This window comes from Mirounga leonina, unplaced genomic scaffold (genome assembly GCF_011800145.1).
Source record: "Mirounga leonina isolate KUSES-001 unplaced genomic scaffold, KU_Mleo_1.0 Mir_201, whole genome shotgun sequence".
Lineage (NCBI taxonomy): Eukaryota > Metazoa > Chordata > Mammalia > Carnivora > Phocidae > Mirounga > Mirounga leonina.
The window spans coordinates 18,860,097-18,887,760 of record NW_023270504.1 but is presented as its reverse complement, the minus strand read 5'-3'; the positions used below and the strand labels follow the sequence as shown (position 1 = coordinate 18,887,760).

The following is a 27,664-nucleotide window of genomic DNA, read 5'->3' as shown; positions in this document are numbered from 1 at the left end:
GGGCCTGCTTAAGATTCTTTCCCTCTCCCCCTGCCCCCAGAACACCCTCACCCCCCCAGCTTGTGCACATTCTCTCTCTCTTAAAAAATTTTTTTTAAAAAGTTGATTAGAGGGATGCCTGGGTGGCTCATTTGGTTAAGCATCTGCCTTCAGCTCAGGTCATGATCCTGCAATCAAGTCCCGCATTGGGCTTCTTGCTCAGTGGGGAGCCTGCTTCTCCCTCTGCCTGCCTCTCCCCCTGCTTGTGCATGTGTGTGAGCGTGCTCTCTCTGACAAATAAATAAAATCTTTTAAAAATTTTGAAAAAAAGCGTTGATTGGAATATCTACATTTGTCAGCTTTTAACTTCTCTTTGGTTTATCTGGGTGGGCAGTTTTTTGAGAGCTCCCAAGACCTTAAGATCTTGGGTCTTGTGCTTTTTAGATACCCCCAGAGAATAGTTTTCCATTATCTTGAGTGATAGTAAAGCAAAGTTTATTGAGTGACAGTACAAAGCTCCCAAAGAGGGAGGGGATCAGAGAGCGTTGCTCTAGTTTTCCATTTTCATACATGGGGAATAAAGATCTGATTGTCAGCATTTTGGAAGATTAATGGAAGAAGAAGACTAGGGGTCTCTGCAGTAAGCACTCAATCTGTCTCTTTTTGGTATGCTACTCTGATTTTTAACTGTGGATGTTGTCTTCATATTTTTGCTAGGATTGGGGAGAGGAGGTATTCAGTGGAATGTGGTGAGGATATCTAGTGTATCTTACTGATTCGCAAAATGCTTTCACTAGTATTCCCTTTTTTAGTTACACCATCCTACTGTTTGCTCCCTTCACCTTAGTTGGCCTAGTTCTTTTAGTTGCTGTGTCTTTTGAAGTTGCTGTCATGTAATTTAAATTGGTACTTGTCCCCAGTGAAGCATGGAATGTGATATTTGGGGAACTGCTAAATTAGTTACCAATAGTTCCGCTTATTTTCCAGCTCCCCAAATCTTTTAGCTCTTTTCTCTTTTACTTTTCTCCTTATTCTTTAGGATTTATGCTTTCAAAATTACTAAGTTTTAGTGGGATTTGAGGGAGTGAGATTAGGTGTTTTCATTTCATTATCTTAACATCCTTTTAATGTTGGTTTTCTTTGTATGTATAAGGTTGGTAGTAATATGTAACTAAAGTGTATTAACTAAATAAAAGTATTTACTTTCTGTAATACAGTGAAACCTTTTATTTAGGTTCCATGGAATTTTTAATATTTTGTATATGCAAAGTATTTTAATAGTATGATATATGTGTATAAAAGGTTATAGTAGTTGATTATAGTTAATTCTCTTCCAATTCTCATTGTCACTTGCGCGACCCCTCACAAATGGTTACATTCTCTGCTCATAAAACTTTGAAATTATAACACTTTTATTTTACAGGATCATTGTAAGACTGAAATGAAAAAAATATGTGAAAAGTGCTAGTTTATATTTAGGAAGAGCTAAAACATTGGAAAATCATGGAAATGTTTATGTGACATTAGAAATAGCTTCCAAATGTGTTTGCTTTTACAAATAAACAGTGATTCCGTTTATTAAGACTGATCCTATCTAAAATAAGTTTCTTATATGATATATAATCAAACAATATTCTTTCTTAGTAAAATTTAAGAATTTAAAAGTAAATAATAGGCTTACGTTCCATAATTTTTTATAGACACTTTTTAGAGTTCAGCTCTTCTAAGCATATAGTAGTTTCTGTGTATTGCCTGTAAAAACTCTCTAAAAGCTGAAAAATGCTCTACAAAAGGTATTTTTTCCATCTTGGATTTTAAAGATTTTATTTATTTTAGAGAGAGAGAGTGAGAGACGGAGAGCATGAGCAGGGGGAGGGGCGGAGGGAGAGGCAGAGAATCTCAAGCAGACTCTGAGCTGAGCATGGAGCCCTATGCGGGGCTCGATCCCACAACCCTGAGACCATGACCTAAGCCCAAACCAAGAGCAAGACCCTTAACTGACTGAGCCACCCAGGTGTCCCTACACCCTGGGTTTTAAAGTACAGAGGCTTTTTATTAGACCAAGGCTAAAAACTTAGTTATTAGTTGACAACTTTTTCCTAGAAAGTAAGAGTTGAGATCCTGAAAATGAAGGTTCTTAACGATATAGAATTTTCTGAGATTTTTTGTGGTAGAAATGAAAACACTGGGAATTAATTTCAACTCACCATCTTTTGAGCAAATACTGTGTTTTGCACTATGGAAGTGAATGGAAAATGAACTAAGATGTGATTTCTGTCCTTGGGGACTCATATATAAAGATAGAAGTAATGAAATATGGTAAGTATAATGATGGTATGCACAAAAGATCTTGAGAGTGAAATTATACCTGGCTTGGGGGATGGGTATAGTAAAGGGAAAAGAGAGTAAGGAAAAGATTGTTACTGATGAGATAATTTAGGTTGAGTCCTAAATAGGATTTATCTGGTGAACTAGGATTGTTTCTTTGGGATAGAGAGTGAAACATGTTGGCAGTGGCACCAGTTACCTGAATAACAGCCTAACCATTTTCCTTTTCTAAACCATTTTCATGATGTGTAGAAACAGAACCAGTGTGGGAAGGGATGGGTGAAGGAAGCTCTATGGGCCCAGACTGAGTGTAGTCTAGCATGTATTTCAGCTCCTAGTACTTTTGTGAAGTTATTTAATCTTTGAGCCTGTTTCCTTCACTCATGAATTGGAGGTAATACCTACCTTGTAGGATTACTGTGAGAATTAATTGAAGTAATGCATGTAAAACTTATCTGAAGGCTTGATCTATATTAATATATCTCCCTACTACTTTGTCTTCTAAGTGCCGTGTGTAAAGTAGATAATCAGTATAGTTACTGTTTTATGTCTGTGCCTTGGGATATTAGAAAAAATCTAGTAAATTGGTAGTAAAATGATTGTAGTGGCTGGGGGATAATTGGTACAATGAGGGAATGTATGTCTTTTACTTTGATATCTAAAGTGGGTGAAAAGTAGTTCTTATAGCCAATAGTAGTAGCCAGCAACTTAGCTTGCTCAGGAAAACTTAGACTGAGAAAAAAGTAGTTAGGATTTACATTGGGCAGGTATTTGGCAAGGCAGGGGAGGCTTAGGGTGAGGAGAATGGGACAAGGTACATTTGAAGGTGTGTTACATAATTTAAATTTTTGTAGAACAGACATCCAAAAAATCTACTATCTGAATATCGGAAGCTGCCTTGGCAGCTTTAAAAGTTTTGGTTATTTGTCTCCCCAATAACCTTAGTCCCATTTCAGTGCTACAATAATGTCTATCTTGTTTGAATCTTTTCCAGTTTACCGACCTCTTGCTTTTAAGGAATAAATTTGAGTGACCCTCAGAGAATGTTATTTTTTTGAAGAATTAATGTGGTTTGGTTAAGTGTAACTTTTTTTTTTATCTAGTGTAGTACTTGAATATTCTTTTACATACATTATATTATCCAGTTTGCCTCTTGGAGAATAAGTAAGGATCTTTTAAAAAGCTGAGTTAGTTAATTAATTGAATTTAAATAAAAAAAAAAGCTGAGTTATTTTTGTTTCATTTTAAAATTTTTATTATGGAAAATTATAAATATATACAGAAATAATCAACTCCATGTGCCCATCACTCAGCTTGAACAGTTATCAACTTATGGGGCCAATCTCCTTTTGGCTATACCCCTCCCACTTCCCTATACTCTTAACGAATTTTAGTAAATATCTACATTGTGTGGTGGATAGACACGAGATCACATAGGGCAGCTAGATTTTAGGAAGGTAAACCAAGGAAAAGAGAAGGAAAAGGTGGATTTCCTAGATGATTATGAGTTATCAAGCAAACAGGTTTTTTCTGTGCACTTGTCCTTCTCTTCTCTTGATGGGTGGGTTACTGCCACGGACAGATTTGTTGGGCTCTCTCTCAAATTTGTTTTGTTAATATACCCACTTTTAGACTGAATTTTACTCTGTTGTTCTCCCTATTTGCTTTTTTCCCCCCAGGGGTGTCTACATTCTTTATTTTTATTTGTTTTTTGCTCACGTTAGAATGTTGGGAGGTCTGTGGCAGGGCATGAAATTTAATTTGCCCTGGGACCAAACCACTCACCTAGAAATGTCTTTGTGGCCATCTGGACTACGAAAGAGAAGAAATTGTTTTTATCTTTATGGCAGATTACTCAAAATAAGCTTTGTTGCCATCATAGCTCTAATGACTCTAGTCTCTTCCCCACAGTTATTTAAATTATTGTCAAGATTCAAAAATTTGACTGCAAGCTTTAACCATTTTGCTAGATTTGAGTACTTTGGGGCTTAGACTCTGTGGGGAAAAAGATCTTTAATTAGCCTTCTATAAATGGAAATTGACTATCAGGATTTAAATAACTTAATTTTCCAGAAATTATAAAAATTGGCACTCTTTTCATGATAAAAGTACTATAAAAGGCAAAAAAAAAAAAAAAAGGGCCTTGAGCAGACTTTTTTTTTTTCTGGACTGAAATGGAGGCTTTCTTTCAAGCAAATTCCCTGGTGTTTGCTGTGTGTGATTTGGCTCTATCTCTGTAACTGCTAATATGTGGCATGGACTTTAGGCTGTCTGGGATCTGGATGTGCCCAAAGTCTGTATTGCAAGTCCGGATTCACAGGCATTGTGTTACAAAACTGGCTTGCTGCCTTCTCTGGTTTCTGTGTCCTAAGCAGCTGCATTGTTTGTTGCAGTATATGCATTAGCTGTTGTCTGTGTTCAGTTTCCTGCAGACTGACAAAGTGGGAGGGGCTTTGTTTGATACATAGCTGAGTTTTCACTGTGTGAGTTCTTGAGTGCACGTTGCAGCCATCTTAATTACACTTTAGTGCAACTGAGACAGTGCAGCTGTCTCAAAATGGCTGCTGACCTAGTCTTTGTAGCTGCTTAGGCAGCAACTATGCCAGTGAGGAGACTTGGCACATGCACCAGGACCAGAGGTAAGAACCAATTACTCTTTATCTTTGAACATTTTAATTAAAAAAAATATTTGAATTCTACTGAGTTTACATAGCAAGGTTAACTTAGAGCTTGCTTGCTAAGAAGTTGAAGTGTTTGCTTTAAGCTTCTTTTATGAAAAGAGTACATAGGATGGTGAGGTCAAAGGTTAAATTCCTGTAATTTCTCCCCATCTTATGTTCTGTCATTGCCAGAGCATTTGATCACTACAATAGTGTTTTCTGGTCCTAATTAACTTAATATTCTTTTTGTGTTGGATATTTTAGTTTGCTTGATATTTTTTGGTATAAATTAAAAACAGTACATGTACTGAATAGATTTTTTTGGGGGGGGGGAAGAAGCCATAAATAAGCCTTGTTTTGCATGAAAAGAGATTTTTCTGTGTGTGTGTGTGTGCGTGTGTGTGTGTGTGTGTGTTTTGGAGCTGTTGTTTGGTAGCTTTCTGGGAAGAATGTTAATTCTCTGAATATAAGTCGTAGTTAGAGAAAGAAAAAAAATTTTTAACACTGTTATTTTTTTGTACTGGGTTCTAATTCTTTCTTGTTATGCTGCCTCCTCTTGGCCATTCACTTCTTTCACATTTTTAAGGGTGCTAACTTTTTATTCTAATTATTTTTTTCTTAAATTGTCATTCAGATTCAGATTTTGAATTTAGAAACAAATTCACATCTAGGTCTGGATACCCCTTTTCTTTCTAGCTAATGAATTTTAATGCAACAGAGCTGAAATAAATATTCAAGTTGTTTTGATTAATTGATATTGTTGATGCCCACCTTAGTCTTAGTTTAAACCTGTGGTATACTTAAAAATAATGTAATTCAATGATTTTGTAAATTTAGTTTCACAATTTTCAAAAAGCTTTCTTAACATTCTTCTGAAATTGAAACACTTACTGAGATATAGTAAGTCCACAGTGACCCAGAGAGTTAGGAGAATGAAATTCTTATTCACATAATATTTCAGATAGCAGAAAGTTTAAGCTCTAATGCTTAAATTGTGGTATTTACTAAAATTTTTTTATAAATGGTATAGTACATTTCTCCAGTTTTGTTAAGAGTATTATGAATATACCCCTGACTAATATTACATAGAACAGTAAGTCTTGAACTTTAGAAAACAGCAACTTTTGCACATTAAATTCTTATGAAGGACCCCTGTATTTAAAAGGGATACGTATGGTATTTTATTTTTTTGTATTTACTTTATAATTTAAAGTATTACATTTACTTAATATAAGCTTATTTAATAAAATGAGAACAATTAGGCTGTTATGATGAAAACAAAAGTTTGAAACCAGATCATATATCACAATTATAATCTTGTATTAGTGTCAGGATCTAGGTTGCTTAGTTGTAGAACTTCAGGTGGTAAGGGACTGTAGAATTCATTTTGACAGGTATTCTAGAATGTGAATTCTTTATGTTCTTTTTTAATTTCATGAAGTTAAAGATCTATAGTTACACGATTTAACAGTTATTTGAAATTGCTGCCTTGCCACAAAATTGCATTTATATTTGTTCTAATTTTTTAAAAAATAATTTTTTTCTTAACTTAATCATTGGTCATTTATTCAGTGGCTTCACATGTATTTGGGATCACTAGTTCAGTTTCATCAACAGCTTTAGCATGTTTATTTCTCTTTCATTAGCTTACTCCTTTGTGAAGTTGTTAGGACTCTTTTTATGCGATATAATGGATTCTAATAACCTGAACATTACTTTATATAAATCCAATAATACGAGCTTGCCCCCAAAAGAGAAGAGCAACAAGTTCAGTCCTGTGAGAGAGAGAGATTTTATCCATTGTGCCTTTCAGTAAGGTTTTGCCTTAGAGTGAGTATGACATAGGAAGTGAATGTGCTGTGCCCTTAATCATCATTATTTTCATGCTTCTCATAGTATGAACAGCTTACTGTATTCAAATATTTCATACAGTGTAAGCCAGCCACTCAGTTTGTTCTTTATTGCTAGAGAAAAATTGGCTAGGTTGAAATTATGGAACCAATTTATGTTGATCTTCAGAGTAAGACCTTGGGGAAATTTTAATGATCCATTCTTTTTGTCTTCTGTTGTGGATTATAAAATTTACCTTCACCCTCTACAAGGAGACTCTATTGATTTTACTTATACATGGGGAAACACCAACAATGTGGTTACTCAGGATATTATTGCTAATTCTTTCAGTGCCATGTTGCATTTTTGCAACTATAAGCATAAACTGCACCTCAGTGGGATTATTACTTTTGGGACTGGTGACAGTTTTCAAATTGTCCATGCTGAATTTCAGGTTAGCTATTAGGCTGAATAATTGAAGGCATGATAAATCTGGGAGCTGGATAATTAAGGTTTAATGTTATTATTTTGTCACTTTTTGTGCTCCCTATTTGTTTATCCTTTCTCCTGAGCCATTTCATTAAGCATAAGCCTGTAAGGAAAATGTTGAGATAGTGAAAGAAATTGACTAAGAGTTTAAACCTAGATTTGAGTTGTTTTTACTACTTTCTTCTTATATTGGTCATCTCATTCCATTTTCTGACTCTTGTTTCCTCATCTGTAAAATGGGAAAAAATTCCTATCTATATGGCAAAGATATACTGAGAATAATGTTTTTGAAGAGTACCATGAAATATTCTGCATGCTGATTTTCCAGTAATAGTTTGAATGCTTTTCAGGTTTTTTTGTTTCTCAGATGTCGTGTACTTTATCACATGTGATTGGATTGAGGAATGTGGTATATTTAAACAGTATGGGAAATTTCTTATATAACTCATGCTCAGAAGCAAGAAGTACTGACTTGATAGTAGTACATCCATATCCACTTGGTAATATGTAGTATTCATGTTTGTACTACTGATCCCATTCTGTTACATAGATTAGCCACCTTTTGCTGTATGTGGATATGGTAGATATGTTTATTTAAGTAAAGCCAATATAGAATGTTGGTATTACAGAATTAAGGGAGTAAATGGGAGAAATGTTTCAATTCTAGTCTGACTGAGTCCTCCAAATATACAGTGAGAAAATAATTTCTCTAAAGAGAAGACTTGAATTCAGGGCCTGGAGTTTTCTGTGTTTCAGTACAAATGAGAATCTTAAGAACAGTATAGTTTTCTTTCAGTAGCCACAAATTGGCAGCCAACAGATACTTTAGCCACTGGTCTATTACTCTGGTTGTTAAAGCTAAATTGTTCCTTTTAAATCCCTCTTCTACTTGACAGATTGTTGGCAGCCTTTTATATTTAGAATATAGCTTCTAACCTAGAAGAAAGTAAGCATAAGTAAAGTCTAGCCTACTTTACTTGGTAGGAGAGACTGCACGTGTAAAGACCATTTATTTAGAAGATATGGCGCCTTTGCTAATCTTCAGCTTTGTCCTGATTTCTGTATATTAGAGTACTATGGTGCTGATTGAAGGAGATCCAGTGACATCAGCAAAAAGTGACAATAGAATGAAAGTGAAGAGAGTAAAGAAATAGTAATTAGAAACACGAATACCTTGAGGTCTTTTAATGTGATAATAGGTTCTCTTTTCTTTAAATGTTATGACAGCGTTAAAGATACCACTGTTTATCATATTGATGTTCTTAATGATGATATTGCCTAAGAAAAAATATATTCAAGATACACAGTTTACCAACAGGTAAATGAAATACATTTTATAAAAGATTTGTGTCTAAATTGGTTGAGTTGAGAAGTCTTAGCACTAAAAATGAGAAAGTTGCTAGTAGAAAGTTTTCTTAACTGCACTAGACTAATTTTAGAGGCCAGTATAAAGTTATTTTTCTTAAAAGTTTGCTTTTGTTTACATAACATTCACTGTCTTAACTATGTTGAGACTACTTTGATGATGCAGGAAACATGGTAGTTTATGATCATGATGTGATGTGATTTTCCACATTTTCCAGAGTGAAAGCCAGCTTCTTAGCATTCATGTATACCATGACATTGCTAACTCCAGGGAAATCTTACTCTTTTTTGGAAAATGGCTTTAAGTTAGAGGAAACTTCAGTGGAAATTGAAAAAGCATTTAACTTGCACAGGAAACACTGACTCTCCTGTTTTCCAAACTCTTCACACTCCCAAAAGAGAGTGATTTGGGAGAAAGTTTAAAGTCTGTTCAAATAAGGGATTTTTTTTTTTTAATTGCTCAAGTTAGAACTTTCACAGAATTCTCTATTAGTAATTTGTAGCAGTCTGTTCTTAGTCATTAATGTGTGAATATGGAAACGATGAAAAAAGTGCTTATTGACTCAGTGAATCCTTTGAGTTTAATGTAAAAGGAGTTTAACACCATATCTGAGGAGTTGCTTCTCCACCTGCCTAAGGACTTCTGCCTTTCTTATAGTAAACCAGGTGCTACTACCCAGGAGAGTTGTATGACCTGTTGCTTTTCTTTGCTGACATGGAAGTATCATGACATGCATTGTGGAAACTATTAGTATAGAAGTCAGGAAATGATTATTTTTGTCTCGTACTGCTATTAAGTAATTGTATAGTTTTGAATAAATTACTTAAGCTCTTAATGCCATTCTGCAACCATTAAAAGAGAGAGGTGGTTGGATTTGGGAGAAGACAAACTTTGGAATCAGTCAAGGTGAACTCATTTTCTTTCACTGACTAGTTAGACATTTATATGAGAAATGTATATATCATGCTGAAAGTATAATGCCTATCATAAGTAAGTGCTCAGTAAGTCTTAGGCATTATTTTTTATGGGAAGAAGCTAGTTGCTTATTTTCAGACTTTAGTTTTCTTTAAAATGGGGATAAAGTCTACCATACAGAGTTGATAATTGGGATTTAAATGAGCATAGTATATATAAAGCATTTAGTGCAGTGTGGGACACAAATTAAGTATTAGTAAATATTGGTTGCTTTTTCCTCACAAGTTTCCCTCTGGCACAAATTTTTTTTCTGTTTTTTTTTTTTTTCCCAATCATTATGGTACTGGGGAGAATTCTGGGCTACTTGGATACTTTAGAAAAGGATTTTTAGGGTGAGGGGTTGTTAGGGGTCTGGCTGATTTATAGTAAAAATGCCAGAAAGCAAGGTGCTTTAATCTCAAAGTGAAGACTTTAAAGAGCTTGAACGGGACACAGTAAGAATTCTTACTGGTGCTAAGGCAGTATGATAGAGTGAAAACAAAAATGGATTGTGAATTGATCAATTGATTCAACAATTTTAGCAAACATTTATTATGTACCTGTTATTTGCCAGGCACTGTTTTTTTTTTTTTTTTTTTTAAGATTTTATTTATTTATTTGACAGAGAGAGACACAGCGAGAGAGGGAACACAAGCAGGGGGAGTAGGAGAGGGAGAAGCAGGCTTCCCGCGGAGCGGCGGGCCTGATATGGGGCTTGATCCCAGGACCCTGGGATCATGACCTGAGCCGAAGGCAGACGCTTAATGACTGAACCATCCAGGCGCCCCTGCCAGGCACTGTTTTAGTGTCTGGCATACAAGATCCCTGCCCTCGAGGAGTTTACACTGGGGCAGGGGAAACAGGAGGATAGATACTAAATATGAGAAGGTTAAATTACCCAAGGGTTTGAGAATCCTGGGTAGGTGAACACTACCAAAATGTGGTCTGTGGATCAGTTTCAAGGTCAGTTCAGATTAGTTTGTTTATTCCTGGTCTTCCATGAGATAAGAACTGAAATTAAGAGGGTCTAGAAATTTTTATATCAATCCAATAAAGTAACTTTATGTCAGTTGGGTCAAATAACAAAAGTAATTGACGCATACATTTTATATGCTTTCACTTTATTTCACTTTCCAAGTAATTCTTTTTCGTTGAATTTACAAAAGTGTTGATCTTTGATGGATTAGAGATAAAACATTGGCTCTTTACCATTATTTGCAAAGCATTGAGCTAGATTAATAACATTGTTGGCACTTCAGTAAACAGGTTATAGAGAATTTAAGCTTCTTATGATTAATTCACTGTCAGGTGATTGTTTTACTTATTCAGCTTAACAGATAGTTATATACATTATATTTTATGATGGATTAAATGATTTTAGGTCCTTTGATTTTCAAGTACTTTTATTCAAAGAGCTGGCTACATAAAGTAGGAAGAGAGAGGGCGGACACAGCTAACAAAATTAAAACCGGAAGGAATACAATACTTGGATGATTTCCAACTCTGAGATGTTATGATCAATAGCCAAATATTACTTAAACAGTGTACACTATGTGGAATGACACCATATTATATATATTTGTTTCTTTCCTCCTTCTGCTGCTGGTGGAGTACAGATTCTGAAAAGAATATATAGTTGTTTGAGGAAATCCATTATTGCTTATCAAAGAAAACCGAGGTAACACTTAGGATTATGCACACATTAAAGTCTACTAATTACTGTTGATGTGTGATAACTTTATTTTTCCTCTAATTTAGAGCCCCATTGTCTTTATTGTGTAATAGGGGTAGTTTAAGACTGATGTTTTAGAACAGCTGAAAATACAGGTGCCCTAGGTGGCTTAGTTGGTTAAGCATCTTCCTTCAGCTTAGGTCCTGATCCTCGTGGCTTGGGTTCAAGCCCCGCATTGGGCTCCCTGCTCAGCGGGGAGCCTGCTTCTCCCTCTCTCTCTGCAGCTGCCCCTGCTTGTGCGCGCGCGCTCTCTCATAAAATAAGTAAAAAATCAAAAAAAAAAAAAAAAACCACAGCAGAAAATAAGATTAAAAAATAAGGAACATGGGCACCTGAGTGGCTCAGTCGGTTGGGGGTCCAACTCTTGATCTTGGCTCAGGTCTTGATCTTGGGGTTGTGAATTCGAGCCTCGCATTGGGCTCCATGCTGGGTGGGGAGCCTACTTTAAAAATAAGGAACATATTTTGGATAACCCCTGGTTAGCATATTAAGTACTTTTTATTTTATTGTCATAAAATATGTGGCACTAAACTAGTTTCTAGGCTATTTGAAAATGAAATTTAGTATAGTTAGACTCATTAAAATAAATGGAAAAATAGAAGTGAAGAGATAGAATTATGTATTAGGTGATAAAGTAATTGAAAAAAATTTAAACAAAGGACTTCATAGGCAGTGACTCAATTCTTAGATCTGGCCAATTAAAACAGCACAAGAATGATTTAGGTTAAATGAGAATGTGCCACTGACAAAATACGTTCTTGTGTAGATATTTGTAACTTAACGTGAGCTTTTTGAAAAGTTTAGTAATATTAACTAGTGGTAAATATGTTGAATTACTTAATCATTGTACTAATGTTACTTGAATATGCAGTAAGTCTTATTTGGTGACACATAAAGCTGTGTGGTTCTAAGAGCAAATCTATTTAATGATCATTTACTATTTAAATGATTAACAAAGTTTGAAAGGTGGCTGTATAGTCGAATGAGGACAGCTTTTACCTAATGTGAATTATAATTTATATTTGTAATGATTGTTAAAAATAGTAGTTACTGGATTTATGTAATATATTGGTCTATGTCACAGAAAACTAAGGCTTTTGAATATCTCTGGGTGTTAAACATATTTTTGGTGTGGTGGGGGTAAAATGTCAGTTACATAAGAATTATAAATTGATTTTGTCTTATTACCTGGATTTGAATCATTGGTAAATAGATAACTAGATATATTCTAAAACCAGTCGGTGCCTGTTGGGGAACGAATGGGGGAGGGTTTACTCAGCAGTATTTTCCTTTAGTTTGGTCATGAAATGAGGACTGCTTTATGTAAATTGTTCTTACTGGTGCCAGCTAGCTGTAACTGCAGTCTGGCTGTGCTAGGGCAGCAAATAATATGTGTCATGGATTTTCTGTTTGGAATGTATAAGAATTCAGCCTTTAGGACTGAAAGGACAGAGTTGATGCTTTAGAATAAGAGTACTGAGACCTCCACAACTGACAATATGTGGAATAATGAGAAGCTATAAGCCTTTGAAGCTTTTAGTTCTGTTTTTATAGATTTATGCCTATTGATACTATTGGGTAATATGTGGGAGGTACTTAACTGCACACAGTTGCTGCAGTCCTAATAGTTGGCAGAATAGAAAGCAGTACAAAAGAATTCTGATTCTAGGCATCTTCACTTGCAACAGTCCTTTGGAAGATGTACTTTGTGTGTTCTGTGAGCTTCATTGGCATACTGGCTGACGTTTTTTGGCTTTTGTGGTTATTGGGTTGTTTGCTGCACAAACTACACAACAGATGTGAATCACTGTTTGCAAGGAATTTTAATATGTAGCCAATCTACTGTATTCCTGTTTTTTTATGAATATGAACCAAGCAAGGAATTTAGGCTCAAGAAGGCTGTTCTAGAAGTCTGCATTAGCTTTTACTGTTTATACAAATGAACTAAGTTGCAGTGGTTTACAGAAGAGGAAGTCCTTTCCACAATATCAAGCTACCCACAGGTAAGAGATTCAGGTCCTTTTTTTTGTGACCACCCCCACCACCCACCCCCCCTGACCCCTCAGGCCTTATATCTGTCTCTCACTTTTGGAAGGTTTTTTGTTTGTTTTTAATTTCAGTCAAACCAGGATTGGTAGATTGTTTAATGTAAATTTTCAGGAGATTGTGAATACCATATTTGGATTTTTTCTTTTAAAAAATGATTTTTTTAAATAATTTTCCTCAGGTTTATATTGAAATGAACTAACAGTGGGCTTCATATATGAACATTACTCATGCATGCAATATGTTCATATTACATAGAAATCAGTTTTAGACCTCTTTTCATTATAGTCCTGTTACTGTGTTTTCAGTTGTAGTGACACCAACTGGTACATACAGAGAAATGACGTTTTGTAACCTTACTAAACTATGAAGTTTTAGAGTAAATGTACCACTTTGAATTCATCATCAAAATCTGACTGCTTCTGTTTTCACAAATGGTTCACTGACATACGTTAGATAATGTATATTTATACATATAACATGGTCAAGTTCTCCAGTTCCACCCTTATGCTTCCATTTCCACATATTTAAACTTATCACTGTCTTAACAAAGTGAAATTAAGTCAAACTAAAATGAATATTAAAAATTTTAATATTAAGTTAGGTGAAGGTGACAGAGGCATTTGTTATATTATTTTTTTTTTTGGTATGCTTGAAAAATTGCATACAGAAAACCATTATCTCATTGAAATAAAAAGTATATAATATAAAGAATATGTAACCATACTATAAAGATATAAAGATTTATGTTTATACAGAAGTGCAGATATGTGCGTCTGCTAATTATCAGTATGGCCAGTGATAAAATATATTACTGAGAGATATAATTTTGGGGGATGAGTGTGAGTAGGTGACAAAGCAAAGGGTGATAGTGAGGCTAGCTTTGAGAAATAGAGGAGGAAGAAAGGTATTAGGCAGTTCTTTGGTCTTCACTTCCTTTTCTAGAAGTTGAACAGCAGGATCTTTCTGCAACTTTGAAGTGTTAGTTTTAGATGGGACTTTGAAAGGCCATTGGTCATTTATTACTACATGGTTGGGTACTTAAAAGCTAGAGGCCAGCTAGATTGAGCATGATAGAAGCCACACTCATGTTTCAGGGGTACAAACTGAAGAGAAGGCATGCTTCTCTTAGTGTGGAGAACACATATATCTAAAACAATTGGGAAGTTTTCACACTTATCTAGAGCAATAATTGTTAGGGAGAATGTTAGATCGGGAAGATAGTTGAGAAATACTGAGGGGGTTTTATTAATAGGTAAAGAGGCAAGGAGTTAGACCAAAATAGCATTCAATAAATATTCAAATGGGGGTCATAGCAAAGCAAGAGGAGGGAAAGTTGCACAGAGGAGTTTTTGTATAGGCACAAATAAATCTAAAGGGAATCATGTAAGACAAAGATAAATGTCTTGAGGATAAAGATGTATAGTTTTTGAGACTGTTTAAGTTGAGTATGAATGATCCAAAAATCTGAGGGATAAATTTTGAGTTTTCAGTTTTTGTGTTCCTCTTAGGCAACAAAATTTATTAGTAAGCAATGTCAAATAACAAAATCTTGAAAGTGGAATAGACCTAGGTGGTCAAGTAGTTGTAACATCACACTTTCTACAGGAGCCTACTGTTTATTATTCCTGACAGATAATTATCTAGTTTCTGCTTCAACATTTCTAATGACAGAGATCTCTAATTTCATAAGGCAGTTAATTCCTTCTTTTGTTGGATATCTGAACAAATCAGTATTTGTTGATTTTTAGGAGAAATTGGCCTTTCATTGTTTTTGTTTCTGTACTCGTCTGTCTGCCTGCCTGCCTGTTTTTCTATCTGTATCTGTTATACACACATAATAGATCTGCACTACTTAAAGAAAGCCATTAAAATTCCTGTGTTTTCTAGGCTAAATATCCTCCATTTTCCCAACTATTTCTCATATAACATGTTGTTCTAGGTCATTCTTTAGCCTGGTCATCCTGTTTGTCCTACTGTTTCTTTAAGAGTCCCTCTTTATCTGGGCCACTCAGAACTAAATGTAATACTAAAAAACGTCTCCCTTTCCTTAGACTGTGTGCTTCTGTTCTGCAGCTTAACTTTGTGTTGACATTTCTGGCAGGCACCTAGCACTGTTGAACTTTATTGAGTTTGCAATAAGTTCAAATCCCTCAGTATTTTTCACACATACCATTGGTAACCTTAAATATACTTGAATATTTGAACCAAGTGTATTGCTTTATATTTGTAGTTATGTCTTTATTATTTCTAATATTGTTTTTTACGCTTTTTTTTTTTTTCAGTTTTCCTTGATGTATTTTCCACTTTTTAATAGTTTTTTTTTTTTCCCCAAAGAACTGGCTATTGGTTTTATTGTTGCTTGCTGTTTTATTGAGTTTTCCCTCATAATTTTTGCTTTTATTATAATTCCTTGCTTTGGGTTTGTACTTTTCCTCCTTTACTAGCATTTTTGAGTTTGTGGGTTTTTTTATTAATATGTGCAGCTTAAGGCTATCACTTTTCCTCAGAGTTATTATTTCACCACTGATTTCCTCCTTAATCCAAAATACATATTTTTTTAATTTATAAGGCAATCCTTTTCCTCTTATTTCATTGTTGCTCATTTAACTTTGTTATCTTATGGCCAGAGGATGTGGTTTTGTGTGATTTTTTTTGTTTTTTTGTCTTTGAATTTATTTCCTTGTTACCACATATGTGGTAACATATGTGGTCAATATTAATGTATGTTGGATGTGTTCATGAAAAATGCATATTCTGGGTTTGTTGGATATACGGTTCTATTTTTCTATTAAATACATGCATTGTTTATATTACTTTCATTTTCTTCATCTGTAGATTTTATAACGAGGTATGTTTATCTCTTGTGGATTTATTAGTTTCTTCCTGAAATTTTTAAACCTGTTTTGTTTTATGTGATTTGAAGTGTTGTAATTTTATCTATAGGAAATATGTTTTTTTTTGTCCAGTAACTTGATCTTCAATTTGAATTGTTTTTAATATACATTACTTACCCTTTTTTGGTTAACATTTGCTTAGTGTATCATTTTTTTTTTTTAAGATTTTATTTATTTATTCATTTGACAGAGAGAGAGCACAAGCAGGGGGAGCAGTGGAGGGAGAGGGAGAAGCAGACTCTCTGCTGAGCAGGGAGCCCAATGTGGGACTCGATCCCAGGACCCTGAGATCAGGACCCAAGCTGAAGGCAGTCGCTTAACCGACTGAGCCACCCACGTGTCCCTAGTGTATCATTTTCTATCCTTTAAAATTTTTAACCTTTCTATGCTATTTTGTTATAAGGTGTATCTCTTGTTTATAATGCATATCTGGTATTTTTGTCACTTTACCCAGTTTGAAACCTGGTAAGTTATTTTTAGACTGACAGTTTTCTTTATTTTTGCCCCACATTTCACAGCCCCTAAGTTGGCTATCTCCCATCATATAATTATTTTGAGATTTTAATTCCAGACTATTTATTTTAAAGATGATGGATCCTCAACAGCCAGCCCATGAGTTCTACTTGTTTTTTGGAGCATTGATGTTTCCTTTTGGAGCATTATCTGAGTTCCCTAATTTGAATTCCTCCCCCATTTCTTAGGGTCTTTTGATATCTTGAATCTGTATTGTATTTTTATGTAATTGTTTTAGCAAGGGTCCATATCCTCAGTCTTTGCTCAGAAATAATATCTTTATTTTTTCATCCTGTTGATTGCTAGTTTTTCTGGCAATAGAAATCTAGGCTAAAAATAACTTTTCCCTTGAACTTTGAGGATATTGTTGTTTATTTTAGCATTCAGTATTGCTGATGACAAGTCTGATGTCAGTTTAATTCTTATTCCTTCGTAGTTAAGTGATCTTTTACTCTAAGTTATTAATATTTCCTCATACTGGTTTTCTGAAGTCTTAACACAATATGTCTAGGTGTTGGGGTTTTTGTTTTTTTTTTTTTTTTTTTTTTGGCTTGTTTTAATTTAGTCTGTTTTGGTATAATTAGCAGGCCTTTTCTCTGGAAAACATATATATATATATATTTTGAATTTTAACTCTGTGAATTGTTTCTTTTATTTTCTTTCCTTCTTAGTTCTTTTTTCTAAAACTCATCTTCAGTGAAAGTTGTTGCTTCTGTGTATGTTCCCCATCAATTAGTTTTTCTGTTTTTCCTTTGTGTAATATTTTGAGAGGACATCTGGTCTTGATTACCTATGTCTTACTTCAGCTGTGTCCATGCAGCTCTTGTTTTTAATTTCTAAGGTTTCAGATTGATTTCTTTTCATATCTGCTTGTTCTTGTGGGTACAATACCTTTTCAGAATATTTAATATACTATTTTAAAATGTTTTCTGTTCATTTTACTAAGTAGTTCTTTTGTTTGAGGGGTTTGGCATCTATTTGTGATTATACTCATTTTTGTATTCGAGATTTCCTGTTTTACTCTGGGTTGATGCTGACTGAAATGATTGTGAGGGGGTGGGAAGTGGTACTTGTACTTGCTGCTCATGGGAAATGCTGGCAATTTAGCTTTTGGATTGTAACTTCCCTTCTCTGTCTCTTCTGGAGTTTAGTGTCTGGGTGGGTCAACTAATTACATTTATAAATGTCATTGCTGCTCTGGCTTATTATTAGCATGGAAGAGATTGGGGAAAGTGGAATGAGTTTAAGATACAAATTACGTGACTGTGCCTTCATTGTGAAAATTCAAACTGGCACATCTAAGTGAAACTTGGTATTTATATTCCTTTGTCTAGTTAGGCATTTATCCTTCCAGACTTTAAAATACCACTTGTGTGCCTGTATTAATGTTTAGAAGTATATTATTTTTTTGTGTGTGTTTTAATACAATGACATAAAACCTGGAAACAATTTATTGACTACTTAGGCATCTAAGTACTTTCTATTTTATTATCCCATTTAACCCCTTTAACATTTTTATGAGGAGAGGCATTGTTAGAATTTTAGTTTCATAGTTGAGGATACTGAGGCAAAGAAGGAATATATTACTGAACAGGTAACTTAGCTAGGAAATGATAGTACCAGTATTCAAAAAGGTATGTCTGGCTTCAGATTTTATGTTAAAGTGTTAAGAATTCTGCAGCTCCTTTGTTGTACACTTTATATTCATGCCCATGAAAGAAACCTACTACATTCTTAACTTTTTAGTGTTCTTTAGTGAGGATTCTTCACAGTATTTCTTAAAAGCTATTATCTTAGTGATGGATGTTATATTTCTTTGTAGTTTTTTAATTTAAGGTCGACAAATTGTTATTTAAGGAATTTCACATGTGACTCCTACCACTGTCAATCACCCTAGTTCCTCCGAAGTCAGAATCATAATCTTCAAAATAGCCCTTTTAAGAAGGACTTTTGTTCAATCTACAGTTGTCACTGTCAGTCCACAGTTTGGTTTGGTTTGGTTTGGTTGGGCTTCTTTGATTTCCACTTGAATATGGACATACCTCAAAAATTCCCCACTTGTAATTTTTTGGATCCAATTTCTTTAAGCCATGTTTAGGATCTGCATAGTTCTCAATTTCAGACACCCTCGAACATGACTAAGTTCAAATTCTGTTCACCTCTAAATTATCACACCCTAGAGTTGTACAGATTGTTGGGATATGCCAATACTTTTAAGTCCAGACATTGTGCTCTCAATTGAAAAGCCTAAAGAAAGAAAACATCTTTGTTTCAAGTCAACATTAAAATTAGAATACTAATTCAGTATAGCTGAGATTTCCCTTATATCCTGTGCTTTTAGTTATTCTGTAGTCCTGGAGCCAACCTTCATGTTTATGAATGCTCTCATCACTTTAATCTTTTTTAGGTATCATATTCCTTCTTATCTGTATCAAAACTCATACTTGAACAGTGAGTTCTGGATTACAAAAAAAGATTTATTTTTCCCACTTGTCTAAGTCTTTGTGCACAAACTAAACAAAAACAATTTGTATTTTTGCTATTTTGGTGCAGCAGTAGGAATCCTGATATGTTCCTTTTTAAAAAAAGTTAGTGTATCTTTTAAAAAAAAAACTTTTTATTTTTATTTTTTAGAGAAGAGGGTAGTGGCAGAGGGAGAGGGAGAGAGAATTTTAAGCAGAGAGAAGTTTAAGCAGGCTCCACACCCAGTGCAGAGGCTGATGAGGAGCTTGATCTCACAACCCTGAGATCATGACCTGAGCTAAAATCAGAGTTGGACGCTTAACTGACTGAGCCACCCAGGTGCCCCAGTATGTTAGTATATCTTAAGATATCTCAATGTCTTTGGTGTGTCAAATGGTGCACAGTTTTTGCCTATTTGTCTTTAAAAAATGGTTATGACAATGATGTCTTTTACCATCTGTGTATGAGACTACTCACTGCTGTATATTATTGCTAACTATAAATAGTTGCCAGTCAGATATGTAAAAATGTATCTTCTTTTTGTTTAGTCTTTCTGTGATTATTAGTGAAGTTGAACATCTTCTGTTTGTTGTTTTATGTTTCCCTATTTATGATTTTTAATTTTTATTTTGAATTGTTTATCCTTTTTATTCATTAATAGGTGTTCTTTTTTATTCTGGATACTAATTCCATATCACTATGTTTTTTAGTTTTCAAGTATTTCTTTTTTAAAAATATTTTTTTATTATTTATTTATTTGACAGAGATAGAGCGCACAAGTAGGCAGAGTGGCAGGCAGAGGGAGAGGGAGAAGCAGGCTCCTTACTGAGCAAGGAGCCTGGTGTAGGACTCGATCCCAGGACTCTGGGATCATGACCCGAGCCGAAAGCAGATGCTTAACCGACTGAGCCACCCAGGTGTCCCTCAAGTATTTCTCAAAATTTGTGATTACTTGTAGTGCTTTCTGTGCCTTTGAAATTTTATTTCATATCTAATCTGTTTGCTATTGTACTAGTATGCTCAACTGCTATTTTGATCCATTTTCAACCATTTATTTCAAAATCCACTTAATCCCTGTTAGTTTGTGATGCTGTTTGTCAGATATTGTATTGCTTTTGTCTGTCTTCTAGATAATCTATTGTACTCATCTCTTAATACTTAAGATAATTACTGCTTTGTCATATTCTCTCACATCTGAGAGGGCAGGCATCATTTTTTTTCTTACTTTTGACTTTCAATTTTCTTCCAGTTTTGCCATTTTTGTACAGATTAATTTTTTTTTTTTTAAGATTTTATTTATTTATTTGACAGAGAGAGAGAGACAGCGAGAGAGGGAACACAAGCAGGGGGAGTGGGAGAGGGAGAAGCAGGCCTCCCGCTGAGCAAAGAGCCTGATGCGGGGCTCGATCCCAAGGCCCTGGGATCACGGCCCGAGCCGAAGGCAGACGCTTAACGACTGAGCCACCCAGGCGCCCCTGTACAGATTAATTTTAAAAGTTTGTTATGATAATAAAAATAATTAGGTGACATTTGGTTTGGAATTACTTCTAATAAGTTGCATCCAGGAAGAATTGATAGTTTTCTACATCAAGCCTTATGTCCAACATAGCTCTAATATTTCACATATTTTTATAATTGAATTTTTTCATATATGTTAATGTTTCTAGATATCTTTTTCTTGCTATTCTGAAATAAATGTTTTCTTCATTGTATCTTCTTACTGTGTTTGAGCTCTTACTGTTTTGGTAGGATTTCTAGAACAATATTGAGTATATTATCACACTTTTTATTTTTGCCTTGAATGGAAATAGCTTTTTTTTTTTTTAAAGATTTTATTTATTTATTCATTAGAGACAGAGAGAGAGAGGCAGAGGGAGAAGCAGGCTCCCAAGGAGCAGGGAGCCCGATGCGGGACTCGATCCCGGGACCCTGAGATCATGACCTGAGCCGAAGGCAGACGCTTAACCATCTGAGCCACCCAGGCGCCCAGTTTTTTTTTTTTTTTTAAGATTTTTTTTTTTAAAGATTTTATTTATTTGACAGAGACACAGCGAGAGAGAGAAACAAGGAGGGAGAATGGGAGAGGGAGAAGCAGGCTTCCCGCCGGGTAGGGAGCCCAATGCGGGACTCGATCCCAGGACCCTGAGATCATGACCTGAACTGAAGGCGGACGCTTAACGACTGAGCCACCCAGGCGCCCCCCCCCTTTTTTTTTTACGATTTTATTTATTTATTTGACAGAGAGATAGCGAGAGCAGGAACCCAAGCAGGGGGAGTGGGAAAGGGAGAATCAGGCTTCCCGCTGAGCAGAGAGCCTGATGCAGGGCTCCATCCCAGGACCCTGGGATCACGACCTGAGCCCAGGGCAGACACGTTAACAACTGAGCCACTCAGGCGTCCCTAGCTGTGGTGTTTTACTACTAAATATAAAGTTTTCCATAGGTTTGAAGTAGCCTTTATCAGCATAAGGAGCAATCTTTATGTTCTTAATTTTTATTTTTATCAATGAATGAGTGTTGAAACATATTCAGTGCCTTTTCAATATCTGTTGAAAAGTGAGTTAATTTTTGTAACCATTTTGAGTTGTGAATAAATTTCTAGATATGCTTAATTTTTTAATTATTAGGCATCCTTAAAATTAAAACAGTGCAGTTTTGGGTAAAATTATCTCTTCTTTCAGTAGTTGACCAGGCATATGAGGATAAAGGAATTTGAAGAAAATGTATAGTTTCTTGTCTCCTGGCCTTCAAAACCCAACATAGAAAGTCTGTCATGTCCCACAGACTGTTGTTGTAGTCTCTTTGAGGGCTATTCTTTGCACATTATATTTTTTAAGTTAGCTGTTATGCCTTTAACGCGATACGACTAATCATATTTCTTCTCTTCCCCACGAGAATAACTTGTCTTAATTTCAACATTAAAAAGATGATATAAAATATTTAAGAGAGATATAATAAATATTTAGAAATACCAAAATGAAGTTCTTGATCTGAATATGTGAATCTTTTAAAAGAGTTTGGCAACTTACTCTATTATTCTGTCTCTTTGGAATTTTTCTTTCTTTTTCTTTTCTTCTTCATTTTGTAAATTCTGGAGGCTCTAGGCTCTGTTAAATATTTTCATGTGGCAGAGAGCCAGATTTCAATGGCTCTGAACTCAGCATGTTCTGTTGCTTAGCAACTACTTGTGAAGTCTTGTGGATGTAACTGAATTATAAATAGGGTTATGAGCAGAAGTGAAATTGAAATTGTAAAGAAAGGCATACTCTCCCCCCCCCTCAGCTGAATTTGAGTAATTCTTTATGCAGAGTCAGTTTTTAGAAATCTGGTTTATAAAAATTAGTACTAACCCTATCAGGAAGACTTAAACAGCGTTCTGTAGAGGTTTTGTTTATAATGACATATTTGAAAGCATGATTTTGATTATTAAAAATAATCTGTTTCAGAGAGATGATAGTTAATGGAAAATAGAGAACTTCTAATTTTCATGGTCATTCATATAGAAAGATATCCATGCATTGTATTACTGCCTGCATTTCTCTTCCACATTTCTATTAAAATCTACTTGAGGTAACACTTTAATCTTATGGGATGTTTTTGTACTTTTAAACACATTGTTTCTTTAGAGTATCTTAAAAATTGTCCTGTAATAGTGACCATGGTAGGCATTTGATAAATATTGAATACATGAAAAAATCCAATCTACCTTTATAATTTCTCAGAACAGGACATTTTGGAGTGGAATTTATTAAAATTTTATTTAAGAATCAAAACTTAAAGGATCCTTTCAGGTCTTCCAATTTAATTTCTATTTATTCCAGATGGAAAACTTCAGACTTAAAGGTGTTATTAAATGATTTATCTAAGCCAGCAGTCCCTGCACATATGTGTTTTTTCTGCATTAGTCTCTCTTACTGATGCATATCTACCAGCTCTTTTTTTTTTGCACTCATATTTCATTAGTTTATACAAAATTCAGTTGTATTCTATAACTTATAATAAAAATGTACAGCTAAATTCAGTAATAAGCACAACCAATATGAACAGGTTTAGGTGAGAACATGAGATCTCAGTGTATTTGTGGTCATCAGTAAACCAGAGAGAACATTGGTTCATTTGCTATGATGGTTAGGAGGAGAGAGGTTGAGAGAATTTCCAAAGTATAGTGTTTTTTGGTTAGATCTCTGCAGATTTTTTTTAGGTTCTAAAAGATAAACACAGTGATAATTCATGGTTTGGGGTGAAGGAACTCTGTATTTTCTTAAATTACGTCATGAACTGTTGATAGTAACTTCTGACACTCCAACCTGTGAAAGTAAGCTTCTTAGGAATATTTGCTAGAAACAAGTAGATGTATTTTTATGCATCATTAGTGAGAAAAATTTTAGATTGGGAATGTAATTTTTCTTTGTTTGCTCTGTGGGGGTGTGCTAGTCCATTCTGAGTTGTATGCCCAGGAGAGGTCTTGCCATCAAAAGCATAACTTTTTTCTTAAATTCTAACTGAAGAAAGATAGATTTGTAAAGATGGAGATTTGATCTTTTTCTGATCAGCCAAAAAAGGTGTGGTAAAGATAATTCTACTTAGATCTGCAAGGAGGGATAACATATCAACTATTGCTTTGCTATAGAAAAGAAAAATAATAGGTACAAAGAGGAATTTCAGTTTGCCTCAGGATATGAAAGAAGATTAGGGTTCTTCCTTTAGTTATGTTTGTTATTAAAACTACGCTTTTGTACACATAGGCTAGGGCCCCACATCATCTGGCTCTCAGCTGACATTTTAAACTTCTTGAGGGAGAGGGCCAAGAGAAGGAGAAGAGAATGGAGAAGTGAAAGGTAAAGTTTCTGGAACTGTCTAAACTTCTCCAGGGCATTTTAGTTGCTGTACTAATTAATTAAAACTGAGGTGTCATTGACTATTCAGTATCCCCCAAAATTCAGATTGGTATGTGATAATATGTATGGCTATTTTGAATAATATCCTGCAGACATCATGCTTTTTCTGTTCTCTTGAAATAAAACTGGCGAATATAATAGTGCAATTTTTAAAAAAGTATTTTAGCTGCTTTAAGTAATATTTAAGAAAATATGAAGTGCTGAGATTTATATTTAAAATATTTGATTTATGTATCTAGAATTATAAAATAAATTTTCCCACTTTTTAGTGCCTTGATACCACATTTGACCCATTTGTTATGTTATGTTCTCCCACACTAATTGCAACTCACATTGCTTTCCTTTGTGATGAGGATTATAGTTTATTCAGATAAGTAAGCAAGATCTATCTACATAAAAGATTTAAATTATCTTGAAGATGTGATACAGTGTAGTTAGATTTTGGATATCCAAGTCACAAATGAGTACAACAGTAAGAAAAATAAATAAGTCAATAAGCTCAGTTACTTTTCTACTCAGACCAGTGTTTAAAAGAACAGTATTTATGCTTTCAAAAGCTTGGTTAAACTTTATTTTAAAATCTAGCTATGTTTAAATGTTTAGATTAAAAGGATGTATTACTCAATTTGCTCATTTGATTTTATATTGCTCATGTTTCTCCATCCTTCTCTAGAGTTCTTTTTGTTCTTAAAACTGTTCTATGTTCTGATATGTTTTCAAAGGATCCTGTCTAGGCTTTATTTATGATTAAAATAAGTCCTTTACAAATAATTCTCAAAATTAAATTTTTAGTATAGTATGAACTAAATTTTCTGGTATCAAATACATGAATTCACTTTTTATTTTGGATAACAAATAGTGACCAAAGAAAACATTTTAAAAAGTAACTTTCCATTTCATTAAAATACATTGATGGAAAGTTTGATGTAAGAAATGCATAAAACATGCACTTTGGTAAATAGCATTTGTTTTAATGTGGCTGTCTAACCAGCCTTTTATTTCAGCAGGTATAATTTTAATTTCTTGCAATTAAAAAGCTTTTTTTTTTTTTCTTTTTCTCCCCCCTCCCTCCCCCTTTATGACTTGGTTATTTCTTACTAGCCAACAGTCTTTGTAGTTACTACATTAGACTGCACATTGTTTGTGACCTTTAGGAATTAAAATGTACTACAGAGTAAATTTGTAATGTACAAAGAAACATGTATATTAAACACTATTAGCTTGGAAAGTTTAGAATGATGAAATAGGTTTTGTTATCTGGAATAACAATAAAAAATGTTAGGTATTGTCAACTTCAACATTATCCCACTTTAGGCAAAATTGAAAAATCAAAGATAGCAGTATTATATAGATTATAATATTACGTGTTAATTTAACTTTTACTTGACAGGAACAATAAGATAATTTGTTTTTCTCACAGAAATTAATTTAAGAAAAACAATTATTGAATGACTACTGTATGAAAGGCACTACTGTATGTTAGAACAAGTTTGTTTTAAAAAAGCATAAGGTGCAATCCCCACTCTAGAGATCTGCTTTGATAAATTATTTAATCTTTGTATTTTTAATACACAGTAAATGGTTTTTTACCCGTAACTCAGAGTCCCAAATTATTTCAGGGAAAAAGTGATAGGAAAAAATTCAGTGCTGTTCAGACTTTGATAGATTTTATAGAGCCTTGAATGTTTTAGAGCTGTGATTAAAATGCCTCATCATTCTCCTGAAGAAGCAAAGTGCTTAAACATGTACGTACATATACACACACATACACCTATATGTAAATAAAATAATATGAACAATGACATGTAATTTGACATAGCCCATAGTTTAGTGTTTATTTTTTCTTTAATTGCCATCTAGTAAGAAAAGATGCCAAGTTACTATTTTAGATGATGAAATGCAAGACACATCTTTCCCCCCAAGAAAATAAAGTTTTTGCTGATAGTTTTGCTTTTATAGTCACATCTATTCTGGGATTTATACTAGTGTATTCTATTTTTAGGCTGTTGCCAGGCAGATTTAAAATTTCTCCTTTTATGGTTATCTAATTTCTAGCTTTGTGACTGGTTACATGAACCTGCTTTCTTTAGCCAACCACAGTGACTATGCAAACTGTATTTCAGTTTCTGTTGCTATGAGAGAACTGATAAGATGGCTGCAGGGGGCTCCCTTTGGGTATGTTCAGTATTGTAAAGAAGATTGTCATGATATAGTAATAAGCAAAAGTAAATTCCTTTCAAAATGATACTTTATTTTTTGAAATATGAAATCAAACTAAACAAATATTATAAGGCTGGAAAAATGCCTCATGTCAGATTTGATTAATTTTAATAATGCTGTGTTTTGCATTTTTTCTGAGGCAGCATTGTGTGTAGGTGGGCATATATTGTTACTTTTTGTTAGTAAATAAGCATCCTGAGTCCCCAAAGAAAGGTTGTCCTCTCTATGTACACCTGCTGTATGTGAACCTGCGAGCATGTTAGTCTACAATTATGTCAAAAATATTGTTACTATTTTTGCTTCCTAAAAGGGTAATTCAGTTTTTTTCCCATAATTCTATTTATTGATTTGAGATCGAGAACACAGAGAGAGAAAGAACAAACAGGGAGAGGGAGAGGGAGCAGGGAGCCCTACGCGGGGCTCGATCTCAGGACCCCTGAGGTCATGACCTGAGCTGAAGGCAGACGCTTAACCAACTGAGCCACCCAGACACCCTGTAATTTAGTTTTTAATTTAAGAATTATTTTAGGTAATAGTTATATGTATATTATTCGTCATTCTTTTAGCCAATATTTACTAAGTGTTTACTATGTGCCAGACACTATATACTTATTAATATTGTATCAGAATACTTAATTTCTCATTCTTTTGTTAAATTACCTCTGAAGCACATCATAATGATACCAGCGTATTTTTTTTTTTAAAGATTTTATTTATTTATTCATGAGAGACAGAGAGAGAGAGAGAGGCAGAGGGAGAAAGCAGGCTCCCAAGGAGCAGGGAGCCCGATGCGGGACTCGATCCCAGGACCCTGGGATCATGACCTGAGCTGAAGGCAGACGCTTAACCATCTGAGCCACCCAGGCACCCCGATACCAGCGTATTTTAAAATGTTTTCTGACAACAAAATTGTGGACACTTAAAATGTTTTAATCTTATACTAGGCACATGAGATATGCCAAAGTGTTCTGTTAAACAATATATAAATATAGATATTAAAGTCCATTTTAATAATTATTTCTAAAAAAGTGCATTTAAAGTATTGGAAAATGCAGTAATGGTGGCAAGACCATCATTTTGAATAAAGACAGTGTTGATAAAATCTGACAAAGCTTTATGTAACTCCAGAAAGTTCACTAAGTATACCTCATTTTAAAACAAATCTGTCAACGTTCATTACATATACATTTTTGGTTATAGTTCCAGTTTGTGATAGAAGCAAATGCTTCTGTTTTACTTAAGACTTTCTAGTTCTTTTGTTAACTTTCCATGTGTAGAAGATTTTATTAA

General features: G+C 34.3%; 1 protein-coding gene and 1 non-coding gene across 5 annotated transcripts in view; one reads left to right on the top strand and one right to left on the bottom strand.

Annotated features, from left to right (window-relative positions):
* ATF7IP (activating transcription factor 7 interacting protein) overlaps positions 1-27,664 on the top strand; it is a 126,045-nt gene that overhangs the window by 12,937 nt on the left and 85,444 nt on the right. For 2 of the 4 annotated variants that reach the window (XM_035028175.1, XM_035028174.1), the window contains exon 1: positions 4,445-4,946. The exons of 1 other annotated variant lie outside the window; for it this stretch is intronic. In XM_035028175.1, the coding sequence (XP_034884066.1) occupies positions 4,930-4,946 (17 nt within the window). In that variant the 5' untranslated portion in view covers positions 4,445-4,929. Of the gene's footprint in view, positions 1-4,444; positions 4,947-11,728; positions 13,342-27,664 lie in introns of those variants that run through there. One more of the 4 variants, XM_035028178.1, reaches the window with a different exon arrangement.
* On the bottom strand, positions 19,206-19,327 carry LOC118025865. Its single transcript, XR_004683426.1, has one exon. It is a non-coding gene; the product is annotated as a small nucleolar RNA SNORA40 (small nucleolar RNA).